The sequence below is a fragment of the Malaclemys terrapin genome, chromosome 15 (genome assembly GCF_027887155.1).
Source record: "Malaclemys terrapin pileata isolate rMalTer1 chromosome 15, rMalTer1.hap1, whole genome shotgun sequence".
In the NCBI taxonomy this organism is placed as follows: domain Eukaryota; kingdom Metazoa; phylum Chordata; order Testudines; family Emydidae; genus Malaclemys; species Malaclemys terrapin.
Window position 1 is genome coordinate 31,076,144 of NC_071519.1, and position 14,643 is coordinate 31,090,786.

General features: G+C 45.6%; 1 protein-coding gene across 1 annotated transcript in view; it reads right to left on the bottom strand.

Annotated features, from left to right (window-relative positions):
- DRD2 (dopamine receptor D2) overlaps nucleotides 1-14,643 on the bottom strand; it is an 81,490-nt gene that overhangs the window by 16,716 nt on the left and 50,131 nt on the right. The window contains exon 2 of the mRNA XM_054005501.1: nucleotides 4,635-4,947. Coding sequence (XP_053861476.1) covers nucleotides 4,635-4,916 — 282 coding nt within the window. The 5' untranslated portion in view covers nucleotides 4,917-4,947. The remainder of the gene's footprint in view (nucleotides 1-4,634; nucleotides 4,948-14,643) is intronic.

Consider the following 14,643-nt stretch of genomic DNA (forward strand, 5'->3'; position numbering starts at 1 on the left):
TGAGGTGCCTGTGAAGTACAATGCTTCTCAGCGCTGTTCCTCTGGGGTAGTTTATGCACCACCCCTTAATCAATCTAACTAGGGTTACCATATTTCCTCATTAAAAAAAGAGGACACTCCACCGGACCCTGGTCCCGCCCCTTCCCCACCCCCTTCCTCGCCCCAACTCCACCCCTTCCCCTGAGCGCCCCGCATTCCCCCTCCTCCCTCCCAGCCACGAAACAGCTGCCCGAGCGCTACCGGCTTCACGGTTTGCCAGGCAGCCCTCAGACCTCCAGACCCTGCGCCCCTGGCTGGGCGCTTCCCCTCCCGGGCTCTGGCTGTGCTGGGGAAGCGCCCGGCTGGGGGCGCAGGGTCTGGAGGTCTGGGGGCTGCCCGGCAAACCGTGAAGCCGGTAGCGCTCGGGCAGCTCGGCTCTTCAGCTACACGGAGCTGAGGTGTCTGGGGGGAGCAGCAGCAGCTGCCGCGGGGAATCCGCCTGCAGCTCGCAGCCTGCGGGAGCCGCAAGGTAAGCAGGGGACTGAGGCAGGGATACCGGCAAAGCTATTTTCCCAGACATGTTCGGCTTTTTGGCAATTTCTCCCGGACGGGGATTTGAGGACCAAAAAGCCAGACATGTCCGGGAAAAACCGATGTATGGTAACCCTACCTAACTGCCCCCCAGGACTCCACCCCTTACCTAAGCCTCCCTGCTCCTTGTCCCCTGACTGCCCCCTCCTGAGACCTTCCCCCCCATCCTAACTGGCCCCCTAGGACCCTATCCACTACCTGTCCCGACTGCCCCCTCCTGAGACCCTGCCCCCATCCTAACTGGCCCCCTAGGACCCTATCCCCTACCTGTCCCCTGACTGCCCCAACCCTTATCCACACCCCCACCCCCAGACAGACCCCCGAGACTCCCACACCCCATCCAATCACTCCCCACCCCTCTGCTCCCTGTCTCCTGACTGCCCCTTCCTGGGACCCCTGCTCCTAACTGCCCTCCAGAACCCCACCCCCTACCTAAGCCTCCCTGTTCCTTGTCCCCTAACTGCCCCCTCCTGAGACCCCCCCACCCTAACTGCCCCCCTAGGACCCTACCCCCTACCTGTCCCCTGACTGCCCAAAACCTTACACCCCCAACCCCCAGACAGCCCCCCCCCGAACTCCCGACCCATCCAACCCTGCTCTCTGTCTCTTGACTGCCCCCTCCAGAACCTCCCTGCCCCTTCTCTGACCCCCGGTCCCCTTAACGCGCCACTCAGAACAGCGTTTTGGGGTCCACATGCAACCCGACACGCTGCCGCGCTCCCCCACGGAGCGCATAGCCCAGTTCCCGCCCTTGCAGAGTGCTGCTGAGCGGCGCGCTGGGCAGGGGGAGGAGCTCCAGACTGCCGGAGGCCCGAACATCCGGTGAACTGCGAATGCAGGGAGGGAGTGATCTCAGCTGCAGGGGAGAGGAGGGGGAAGCGGAGGAGGTGCTCTCTCTGGCTGCCGGAGCCCAGTGCAAGTGGCACCATCCGGCCGGCTGCCCTGTCAGCCGCGCGCGCTCTGCATGGGGGGGAAGTCCGGACATTTACAAATTCCCCCCGGACACCATTTTTAACTCAGAAAAGCCGGACATGTCCGGGGGAATCCGGACTAATGGTAACCCTAAATCTAAACCTAAGTATTCAAATACCTGGGCAACCCCAGTCTGCTCTTAGTGAAGTGGCAACCAATTGTCTTATAAAGCAAACTCCTCTTCCCCACCTAGTGGGGATGCTCTATGTAAATGCTTCCAATCGACTTCAGGGCTGTAGAGTAGATTAAAGGCCAATAACTCAGCAGTGAGTAAATTAAAATCAAGAACCCTGCTGTGAAACATAGATCAGACAGAGGTCTCAGCAAAGGACTTTTCATTTGCAGTCTGAGTGTATTCAGCACTCTTGGCAGTAAGTATTATTTCTGTGTCACCTCTGTAAAGTAAATAACTAAACTTCTGTAGCACCTTGAGCCAGCAGAGTACTTAACTTTAAACATGTGAATAATTCCAATGACTTCAGTTAGACTAATCATGTGCTTAAAGTTAAGCACATGCCTAATTGCTTTGCTGGATTGCAGCCCTGACTTCTTGCTTGTTTTGACTGCAATTTAATTTTCACTTTGTAATTTTGCATGTGTAGAGTTCTCTGGAAAAAACCTCCAGTTTATCTCCAATTACAGGTCCATCTAAAAGAGAGAATATTGAAGGAAATGTCTATTTATTTATTTATTTATTTATTTATTTATTTATTTTTCTTGTTAGATGAATTTAGCACTGGTAAATGGTTCCACATGGATACCCCTTGATGTCTACTACTTATTTAGAGACTACAGCAGCTGAGTAAGTATCCTTCCTTTCCTCTCACCCAGTGTGCTTTAACCTTAATTGAAGGGATCTTCTCTCGGTGGTCAGAGATAGATGGATGGATAGATGGATGTTCAGTCTCCATAGTTTATTCAATCATTGGCTTCTCCTGATAGCCAGCAAGCAGAGGCCAATTAGCAATTATTTTGAAGGTGATGTGGACACCTATCCACCAGGAATTAGATTGAGACCCCTCAAAGCTCATTTCACATAGGTCACAGATAGTCATCAGATAGTAACATGTGTAACAACTTTTTGGCAACCCAAGTAGAACTTTACCCAGTACCTTAGGCATTGTGGAAGCAACTCATCCCTGTGTAGAAGGCTAGCACAAGGCCCAAGTACAACTTAAATACCACTTAAACCCTTACGTGATACATAAAACTTGAGATCATTCTCTGCACAAGAGGTTAATTGCTTAGTATGCTATTCCCTGAGTCTACCAGTCTCCAAAGAAAGTAACATTTTCTCTCTCTTTGTGTCTGTCTCTCAGGCGCGTGCACACAAGTTTTTCTAAAGATTTGAAGAACAAGGGCCTTGTACTTTCTATTATCCTTTCCCACACATTGAACTTTGCTCTTTCTAGCTATTTACGATTTCAAGAATCATTTGATGTCAACTAAATGCTTGGCAGATTTGGAATATTCCGCTTTCACAGAACAGAGTGCCACTCAAACACAGCTCTACATGCAGAGGCACAAAATTCCTTTATACCAAAGTGACACTCTAACTACTGTAATGTGACAAGTAGCTCACTTGTGATTCTATTTCTCTTATATATTATGACACATTAGCTCTGCATTTACATTTTGCACATACAATTGCACATTTTCCCTACTGCTGTGGTTTTTAAGAAATATGCCGTGGTCCTATGTGTTTGGTCGATAGTCTATATAGTTTATTCACACAACTCCAATGAAGTGTTAGGGGCCCGTTCTTCTGCTTGGGTATGCATTGCACATGGCTGTGTATCTTGGAAAATCCGTGTCCACTCAAGGTTAGTCCTCGTTGGGGTTTCCCTCAGACCTCTTCCACTTGGTTCCCCAAGAATTCAGAATGCCTGCAGTGTCATGACTCAGGTTCCTTTATTTGGCATACAGCAAACCTACACTGAGCTGATGAGACTCAAGTGTAGAGGGTGGGTATAGTGCATACCACATGTCCAAAGTCATACCACAAACCTCTTCCTTTATATACATTGACATGTTACATTGCATTTACTATACATGGCATCCCAGGTTTTGGGACTGGCTAGGTCACTTTGTACTAACCAATATAGCATGCACTGGCCATGCCTGATTTACTCTTTGCCTCATCTTACATTCCAGGTTTATCTTGCCCATTGTTATCTTGTCCATTGTAAATTGTTCCCTGAGTGTTCCCCTTATCTTAGCTTGTACAGACGTTCTGTTTCTAGTCTGCTGATCCTTTTACCTCCCTAATCCTGCCTCCTAAGAACTGAGGCCTCGCTATGTCCAGTTACTCATGTCAAGCCAGGCCTACGTTCCTCTGCTTTTGTTTTTCTTTTTTCTGTTAGCATTTGTTTCATTTGCATTAGGCAGTACAGTAAGAAACATGTGTGGTGTTCTGTCCCATCTAGTGGCACTGAGACTACTTAGCGAGAGAGATAAAATGAGTCTGTTCTACAGCCTTAGCTAACAGCCACTTGCTTTTAGCTCATGCTGTAGAGGCTCATGCACTAAGCTCCAAAGATCACAGGTTCGATCCCACCCGCCGACAACTGGGGTCTGTTGGCATTACAATTGCAGGCTAAATTAATGTTGTCTGAGTTTTAAATTCCTGTTAGCCTTGCAGAACTAGTACATCTATGGGGAAATTATCTGGATTCTCTTCTTTCTTGTGCATACTCAGTAGATTAGTGTACTAAGCACCAGACACACCTGAGCAAACCCATTGAAGACAATGGGACTGCACATGTCACGGAGAACATAATCTGAAGACAGTGGAGCACCCCGGGTATCACAGAAGACCTAATTTGGCCTCCAGAACCTTTGTTTGTGGTGGTTATGATGTGTGAGATAGGAAGGAGCTGGCCTGACTCTCAGATTCTTGGTTGCATTCATAGGGCTGGCAATTAGAAAAATGAGCACATTTGTTTCTTGAAATTACTGAGAGGCAGTTATTATTCTGAGTAGAGCCACACTTTAAATAGCTGATTCCCAAGCCACTAATCTTCCACTCTCTGGATATAGGCACCAGACATATTTGGCTTGCGGAGGATATGCTACAAAGCAATGCCACCTACCTCTAGGTAGACTACCCAGGGCATCACCAGAGTTGCCACCAAGAGATCTGCCACGGCCAGGCTCACGATCAGGTAGTTAGTGGTGGTCTGAAGGGCTTTTTCCCTGGACACGGCCATGCACACCAACACGTTGCCGAAGACAATGACGAAGATGAGAAGGGTGAGAAGCATGGCGTAGTAGTTGTAGTGTGGCTTCTGGTCTTCAGTGGACCCATTGAGAGGCTTGCTCCAGTTCCTGTTGCCAATGTCGTCATTGTACCAGGACACGTTCAGGGGATCCATGAAGGTAACAATGCCAGGTTCCAGCTCCACCCTGCCACAAAGAAGAAGCCACATGATACTCAAAGACTAGAGTGTAACGAATCCATCATGCACACATAAGCTCATGGAGGTCAGCTCCATGTTTCTATCATATACGCAAGTAAACCTTGCAGAGGCTATGACACTTACTGGTCTTAGGGTCAAGTTGGAATAGGACTCAGGAGCTCTGGGTCACTCAGACAAGTCACTTAGGCCAAAATCCTCAATGGGAGTCAGGTGCCTAAATACCGTTGAGGATCTGGGCTTCAGTCTCCTTGAACCTGAGTTACACAGGTCCTTAGTGGAGATAATACTTTGCTACCTCACAAACACATTGTGAGGATAAATCCTTTTAGGTCTGAGAGGTGCTCACACCCTACAGTGAAAGTACTTTGCAAGGCAGATAGAACGTGAATAAGTGTATCACTTTTACTCACTGCCGGGTTCCAATGGAATCAGTTGTTATGGTCCCTTCAGCAATAGGTGAAGGGCGAACCTCTATATGGTCAGAGTTTCCCTTGACAGATGCATGAGTGTATTGGAGGCAGATCCCAGGCTTGTCTAACCCTATTTAAGATGGGAAACTCAGATCTTCAAAAACAGACTCCAACGAGAAACTGCAGAACTGGAATTAATTTGCAAACTGGACACCATTAAATTAGGTTTGAATAAAGACTGGGAGTGGATGGGTCATTACACAAACTAAAAACTATTTCCTATACTAATTTTTCCCCTACCGTTACTCACACCTTCTTGTCAACTGTTGAAATGGGCCATCCTGATTATCACTACAAAAGTTGTTTTTCTCCTCCTGATAATAGCCCACCTTAATTGAGTAGTCTCGTTAGAGTTGGTATGGCAATCCTACTGAATTTTCTACTGCATGCATCCGATGAAGTGAGTTTTAGCCCATGAAAGCTTATGCCCAAATAAATTTGTTAGTCTCTAAGGTGCCACAAGTACTCCTCATTCTTTTTTCAGATCTTAAACACTTTTACATCACCCTTTCTATCTTGCAGTAATTTATCCACCAGTCTTACCCCAGGAAATGCAACCACTCGGATTTTTTTTACAAAGCAAACAAAGGTAGCTGAACTTTCCGAACCAATCATCTAACGTGCAGGGCCCACAAGTAATCCAGTTCTTGGCTCCCCACACACAAGCTTGCCAATGCACTCAGCCCCAATGCTTTGCAATCCCGACCTGCAGCATCCCTTGTTATTCCATTGATCAACCTTATCAAAGCAGATGCACTGTGAAACTGTGGTCTTCTGAGGAGGGCAAATATCTCTCAGAAGATTAGGATGAGAGCATTCAGGCCCAGATTTTCCAAAGCACACATAAATTTTGAGCGCCTCCGTTGTTGCGTGCCCAGATTCAGAGGCGTGCTACCTTATTTGCATGGTTCTGAGCCCCACTGCTCGCATTAACTCCCCATGGGAGCCAGAAGTGCTGAGTCCCTAGGCATCTGCTCTCTTATTGCCAGACCAACCTGATCCAATACCTAGACCCCCTTCTCCTATCTAAAGCAGTGAATTGTCCATCATCCCTTAGCAGTGCTGACCCTGACAGCCTCCATCCACTCCTTTCCACGCTCCCCAAACGTATTGCTACATCATTATAATGAAAAGGGACCCAAATAAACCATGACAACTGCATTTAAGGGTCTGTGAACGTTCATTCAGATGGACTCAAGGCTGCAAGGAAATCAAACCAAAAATATCCCGTTACAAGACTGACATTTGAAAGGCTGACTAGCAGCTGGCACCAGAACAAGGAGGAGGCATCAAACCCAGTCAAAGCACCAGCCCAGCATGCAATCAGAGCAACTCCTAGCGTAGCGAATGCATTAAGCTCCTATTATCTTTCCTGGGTCTTTTTTCCTTTCATGCTTTTTAATGAGATTTCCTTCACTTCACATTGGTTTCTTGCTGCTTGTTAAAATGAACAAGATAACAGAGAAAATATAAATAGGGCATCACTTTCCCAATCCCTGTCTCTTTCCTTCAAAAGGTGTCCTGCTCCAGGTTGACCTGCTGGCAACAACCATAATTGCAACAAAATCCCAGGCCCTGACATTCTCTGCTCTCTCTTGATACAAACAGCTGCTGTTCCAGCATGCACTGGAATCTAAACTGGGAGTTGTTTACCTTGCTTTGACGTGAGACTTCTGGGTTGGACCTATGTGCTTTATTATTTTAGCCAGACTGCAGGCAGACCACTGAGTGCTCCCATCAGTTCTCCTGAGCTGATCAGGATGGGTCGCTGTTTCAATGGGAGACCTTCAAGGATAAACCTTTCAGAAAGACGTATTGGTGCTACGGGGGATGGTACCTGAGTTGTTATTGGACAGACCTGGTTCAGCGCTGAGTTAATGTTCACTGAGGTGACATAAGCCTGCGGTCCTCACTCCTGTCCATGTGTGGGTGCTGAATCCTATCTGTCTCCCTGACATAGGATCCTATATAGTGCCTGCCAACATAGTATCTATGTGATCCCACCCTGCTAAAGTCAATGGCAAAACTCCAATTGACTTCAACAGTAGCATGGATGGAGTTGTGGTTATTAATGTCCTATGATACTTTTTTAAAAAACTATAAAAGTCGGTGTAAAATCCCCAGTGTGCTGAAATTCTAGTTTTATTACTCCATTCTGCATCCCTACATTCCCCCTGCAGTTTCATCTAGATACGGGAGTCTTGGTCACATTTATGTCCTAAAATGTTGAGTCGTATTTCTGTTTGCCAGCTTGTTGTTATTAAGGGTACGTCTTCACTACCCGCCGGATTGGCGGGTAGTGATCGATCTATTGGGGATCGCTCTGCCGTCGACTCCGGAACTCCACCGCGGCGAGAGGCAGAAGCGGAGTTGACGGGGGAGCGGCGGCCGTCGATCCCGCGCCGTGAGGACGGGAGGTAAGTCCAACTAAGATACATCGACTTCAGCTACACTATTCTCGTAGATGAAGTTGCGTATCTTAGGTCGATTTCCCCCCCCCCCCCCAGTGTAGACCAGGCCCAAGTGTAGAATCTAGTGTGAAATGTGTGATGAGAAAATGTCTATCGTTTAGATCTGGGGATCTCGGAATTGCCAATACAAGAGGAGTTCATCAGTCTCTTTAATTACATATTCCACCATATGCAGTGTCCTACACCAAGTGCTCCAGAACTTGTCTTCCCATCTATGCACCAGGACCAGTTAGGCAATGTGTATTCATGGAGTATGGGGACCGCCTACTGGAATCTCATAGTCCTCATCGTACAGTCTGGAAGATAAGATTGTTATCTGTTGCGATACCTTTTTGACCTAACCTGCCAGGCTTGAGCAGTTACCTATGCTGCACTCTCATCACCTTTGCAAACCTGCTCCTTAACGTTTGACTTATCAAAGAAGGCAAGCTCCAGAGTGGGCGTTAGTTTAAAATCTTGACCTATCTTAACTTACATGTGACCCAGAGTCCAGCTCTTATGGTGTAAAATACTACTTGTCCGTGACCTGCCCTCCCCAAAGCCAGGCCTCATAGTAATCCTTCCCTGTTAGGGACAGTTCCGTATATTCCTGCACATTCATAACTGCCTGATAATGTTGATGAGGGAATCTTACACACACACACACACAAATGGCAGAAAGAACCCGCATTGTATGGAGCTTTCTTTACCCCTTGGCCCTGATTTTCAGAGATGCTGAGCTCTACCATTGCTCCCTGTATCTAGCAGCCAAAGCTCTTTGAGATCCTGAGAGTTTTCTTCAGTGGCTGGCCCGTTCTCAGACTGCATCATTTCAAAACCAACAAGAGGAGATAAGCAAGTAGGTCAAACTTAGGGTTAAGCAGAAGATCTTCACAGTACAGATATCAGCTGGTCTTTGACAAGCTCCTTATTTCCAGAGGAGACTCTATAATCCGCCGAATATCACTCACAAAGGGATCAAAAGGAGCCTCGATTAGCTCTGAGTCCAATGCTTTTAGTGAAGCCCTTGGCTGCTGGGTTCCCAACTGCACCGACGATGCTGGTGTTTTCAGATTAACATCCTGCTGCCAGTGGTATTTTCTTCCAGCTGGAGCCCTTGTGAGCACCTTGTGGAGTGCAGAAATCTGCTAAAAGGCTTTTATGGGAACAAGGCACTTTACAAAGGACAGCATGGTCCCAGGTTGCTCCAGACACAGCCCCTCGCATCCCACTTCCCACTAAAACTGAGGGGCTTAATACGATGATTGTGCTGCTGAATCATCAGTGGAAAGTGATGTTCTCATCTTGGCAATATTGTCCAGGCTAGGGATTGTTCAGACTGTCCAGGGAAGAGCCAAGAGCTTTCCAGTAAAAGGGTTTTTTTGAGCTGTTTTATTGTTGTTTATTATTTATATTACAGGAGGGGTTAGAGGTGCCCAGCAAGTTTGGGGTGTTGCAAAGAAAATTCTGCACCAGTTTCATTACTATTAACCTTCCCATGCTTGTGAACTTGAAATACTGGGTCTGATCCAGGAGTGTGTTGCTCTGATTTTATTCTGGTGTAAGCATTTAAATCGGTGGAGGCCCATTAGTATAAGCCAGGAGTAAAGCATAGGTGAGCCAGGCAATTGTTATTAAAATGTGTCCCTAATAAAGGCAATAATGCCTGTTCTTAAACCCAACATTTGCCAATCATTCCTTTTAACAGTTGGTAAAGTCGGTTGTTGTGGGGTTTTTTGTTTTAGAAAACAAAAGTTTTAGGACAGTTTTTATAGTACAAAATGAATGACAGCTGTGGAGTAAATATAAGCAATCATATAATGGCAAAGCAGCATGCACAGCTAAGTGTTACAAGAATGAGCAGTTATTCATGAGTATTCAGACCACTGTTGGGTGCTTGTGAAGATGTTTGTGTATCCTGAAAACAACAAGAATTTTAGCACGAATGATTATCAGGCCAAACACATGTACTGGAGAGAGCATTAATTGTTGTTAACAAATCTCCGAATGGAATATTTCAGTCATCCAATCAGAGAGCAGAAACATTACCATGTGACCTATATCAGCAACCCCACATCATATGAGTAACAAATAGCAAACAGTAGGTGTGACAGAGGTGAGTCCTGGGAAGTGTAAGGAGTTCAAAAATCTATATTGGGATGTGAAAGACAGGCTTGGACTTTTGGGATAATAAATGTCAAGTAGGGGAATCCCTGAGGTGTGGTTAATGCAAATTCCTCACTTTGGGTTATGCAAAAACCTACTCTTTCGATGCTACACCCTGAGCAGAAGGCCTTTGACTGGTGATTGCCTGTTCCTGGAGACTGGAGATCAAAGACCTGAGCTGTCCACTTGGGGTTCTTGTTCTTGATCTAAAAAGGTGACGTGGACTTGTAACCAAGTGGGCAAACCCAGTTGTGGGGTTTGAAAGATTGACACCTACCAGAGCCCTAGTTGGGGTGACCTCTGGTAAGCTTTTAGCACATATATGGGAACTTTCATTGTTTTTATGTTTGCTTTGTGAAAGCTGGTTGGTAACTAGTGTACACTTTTATAGACCCTGGAGGAAGACTGCAAGGTGGGTGTGTGTCAAAAGTGTGGTTAAGCCTGAAACTGTGATGGTGGGAATGAAAAGTTTGTAAACAATATCCTTGAAAAAATCAGTCAGCCTTTCTCCTTAGGCGCATATACTTTGTCTGTGGTAGACAGAATTATTCATAGAAAATATTTAGACAATGCTTACCAATCACGGTACATTTTTAAAACACTCATCACTACACGCACAATTTGTGAACAAAAAAAGGGGCTGAATTCTTAATGAATTTTAATTCTACCAAATAGTTTGATCACCACTAGTTGTCATTATTGATAGACAAGTCGCTGATGATTTAGAGGTTTGGTTCAGATGCTTTTTCGGACTTATCTGAACTTCTAGAGAATAAAAATCAATTTGGAAATACCGCGAGAAGAGCCTTTCTTGTTGTATTTCAATATCTGCCTTTGCGGGGCAAACGACAAAAAACAGAAGTATGAAAATTAACATACAAATATGAATGTCTTTTTGGAAAATTTTGGGTTTGGGGGATGAAGGATAGGACGGGCATGATTGGACACAATGTAACTAATTAGTCCATTCCGACATAATCTTGTTATGTGACTCATCCTACATAGTATCAGCAATCTCTCATTACAACCTTTGTCTTGAAGATGATTTATGAGACCTAGAATGTGCATTGCCCAGTGTATGAAATATACACTGCGAGATATTCCTCTGTCCTGCTTGGTTATCCAGTGCTTTGTTTGCCAGGCTGACTATTCCATTTTGTCCCCAAAGGTTTATTAAACTGTAAACTGGCCACAAAGTGGAAAGAACCAGGGCATCAAACTGCAGCCAAAGCAAGGCAGTGCACGTAATTCTTAAGTATGATCATGAAATTTCAGCTACTGCATTCTTGGGACAGAACTCCAAGGGTAGTAAGGAATGACTCTATTCTCGGAGTGCCTGTTAAAAAGGAGGGAATAGCATGAGCTTAACACTTATTGAATACAGTCATTAGCTGCTTGGCTAGTACTGAATACTCCAAGAACTTCCTAGTGGTGCCGCTGAAAGTGCCAGATATGTATAGGCAAAATGTACATGTCCTTCTGCTTGATGTGCCAGGCTTCCATGTGGAAAGCATGTGATGTGCTGCTGAATGGTCCTATATGGCCAGGTAGAAGATGGACTTGTGCTCAAGATGCTGCATTGGAACTCAAGAGATCTGAGTCCTGTTCCCAATTCTGTCACAGACTGTCTCTGTGACCTTGGTCAATTCACTTAATCACTCTGTGCCTCAGTTCCCCACCTGTAAAATGGGGGTGATAATAGTTCCTATCTCCAGCCCATTGTCTTTTCCATGTAGATTGTAAGCTTGTTGAGGCAGAGATTGTCTCTTGCTGTGTGTATGGACAGTACCTAGAACAATGGAGCCTGTTTCTCAGTTGGGGCCTCTAAGTGCTGTCATAACATAAGCAGAACCCACTTGCTGCTAAATTCACCTGATTTGCTGCTGAGTGTACCTAAGCTAACGTTCTACTGATCACTATTGAGTTTAAATGGATAGCAGGACACCAGGTACCACTGGGGAACCAGCAGATAAAAGGTTATGCTGTAATTACTTCATCCCATGCATCTTTATTTCCGAATGGAGTTTTATCACCAGACATTCATTGTCCTATGTGGATGCAGATACACACAGAAAGTTAAGACTTCCTTCTGAGTGACGAGCAGAGAATCTCAGTGGGCAAAGGAGTTCAGATAAGGATCCCAAGTTCTGGATGCTTTTCCACAGTCTATTGGAATGGAGCTTATCCTGTTTGGCCTAGAAATCAGGATTGGAAGTTTGCTAGTCTCAGAACTCATTGGTTCCTTTTGGGCAGAACATTCTGCCAGAATAAATGTTCCTGTGGCACTTAACGAAAAGAGAAAAAAGAAACAAACATGAACTTAGCAGAACTTTTCCAAGGTTTTAGTCTGGGTTCAAGTTTTGGGGAAAGTGGAGGGTCATTTCCTATTATACCCAAACAAGCTCCCCGGCCCTGTTTTGACATGAAGTCTTTGAGAGCAGACATTGTGGAGGATGCATTGCTCCAAAACATTTCTGTTTTGATCCACAACAGGAGGAACCACATTGATTCAGGCCAGGGTCCATCTAGCCCAATTTCTTGCCTCTGACGGTGGCTGGCACCAGCTGCTTCAGAGGAAGATACAAGGAGTCCTGAAGTGATGGGATAACCAGTCCCCAGGGAAAGTTTACTCCTGACCCCTTTTAGCTAGAGGTTGGCTCGTGCTTTGTAACAGGAGAGTTCATGGTCTTGCCAAAACAATCTTTATTTTTACAGCTCTGGATGTTCTTGCTGTCCATAGAAATCACCAATCCTCTTTCAAAACCTGCTAAACTCTTGCCTTCAGTGATGTGTGACACAGGAGCTAGAAACTTGAGAAAGATTCCCTGCATAAATTGATTTTCATGGCCAAGGTCTTTAGTGTTGTTTCTCGTCTCTATCCATCAAGAACAACATTGCTATCAGACAAGGACAGCCAGACACCAGGTACCAGTTTCATTCACTCCTGGACCTTCAGAGACAGATGTTGAGAAATGAGGTATTCGGCGAAGACATGCTTTATCATTCATCTGATGAATGGAGAGGTGTAGCTTCCAAATCACACCTAAGAAATACTGGTCCTAACTCCATAGAAAGCCCCACTGAGCTACCTATATGTGGCTTTCATCTAGCAGAGCAAGGATTGCTGGACTGGGAGGATGTGGCGGCATCCAATGATTTGTAAATAACTCAAAGGCTGTAAATTCTGCTTTACAAATGGAATAATTGTGCCAGGCTTAGAACTAGTCAAATGTACAAAGATTCTTTCTCTTCAGAGTAGCAGCGGGAACTCCAGTCTAGTGCTACAGAAAATTGGCCAGATCCTGAGCTGGAGTAACTCGGCATAGTTTCATTGAAGCCTGTGAGCTACACTGGTTTACACCAGTTGAGGATCTTTTCCGGTGCCGTCTTGTCTTGACATAAGTGGCATATGAGGGAATCAGTTTGTCTAATTAAAGCCTAAACCAACCAATCAAAAGCCAAAAATGTCTCGCCAGGCTCCTTCTGTCTCAAACATTTTATTTTCCTTTCAGCTCCTTTACATATTTCCTGTGTAAACACTGAATTTGCATTTCAAAAGGTAAGCGGGTAGGACTAGAGATGTGCTTCCAAACATGGAGGAGCTCAATACCTGACAAATTTGTTGTTCTTCTACCTGCAATGTCTATCAAGTGGAGGTTTGCTGGTTGGGCGGCATGTAGTATCCATGGATGTCCTGCCATAAACGTCTGATTTCCAAAAGATGCGAGACCACTTTCTGTCAGGGCCTTTGCAAAAGTTATTCACTTGGGAAGAGGGAGATTTTTCAACACATCACCCACATCCCCAGTACCAACAGGATGAGGGCATTTAGGGCTAGTAGCCTTGGCCAGACTGGAAAACACTTCAATTGACTGGTTTGTAAAACCTGCATCCATCACAATCGGCGAGCACCGGTAATATGACGTAAAGCGGGTCTGATGGCTGCCACCAGAGATTGAATGGAGGACTTCCTGTGCTCAAAGCAGGAGTCTCTAGAGCTTGAGCTAAAGAAGCAGACTCTCTGGCTGAGTGCTGTACCAGTGGGTGACACCCGCATGAAGCAAGAAATGACAAAGCTGACAGAAAGTATCTCAGAAAAGTATTTGCCCCTTCTTCATGCCGGTGAATGTGAAGGCTGAGACCTCTCATCTTGCCCGTCATTGGATGCTGAATTTTTTGAAGCTATCTTAAAGGTACAGAAAAATCCCCCTCCTCTCTTTTATCTTGTACAATGCCTCTGTAACTCCACTGGGTAAGAACCTCACTTCTTCAGATGCAAGAAGAAGTCAGGTTCTTACCCACAAAAGCTTATGCTCCCAATACTTCTGTTAGTCTTAAAGGTGCCACAGGACCCTCTGTTGCTTTTTACAGATTCAGACTAACAGGTTACCCCTCCGATACTTAACTCCACTGGGGGCTCCTGGAGACAGGACAGTGAAGCTCAAGTCTCTGGAACCACAACTCGGAGTTACAGTCCCTTTGTTGAGGTACACTTAGGATACATTCCTGGACTGTAATGCATGATTTAAATAAATTTTCTACCCCAGCTTCCATCTCTTCCCACCACCACTCTTCCCTTTCCATCTCAGGTCCTCT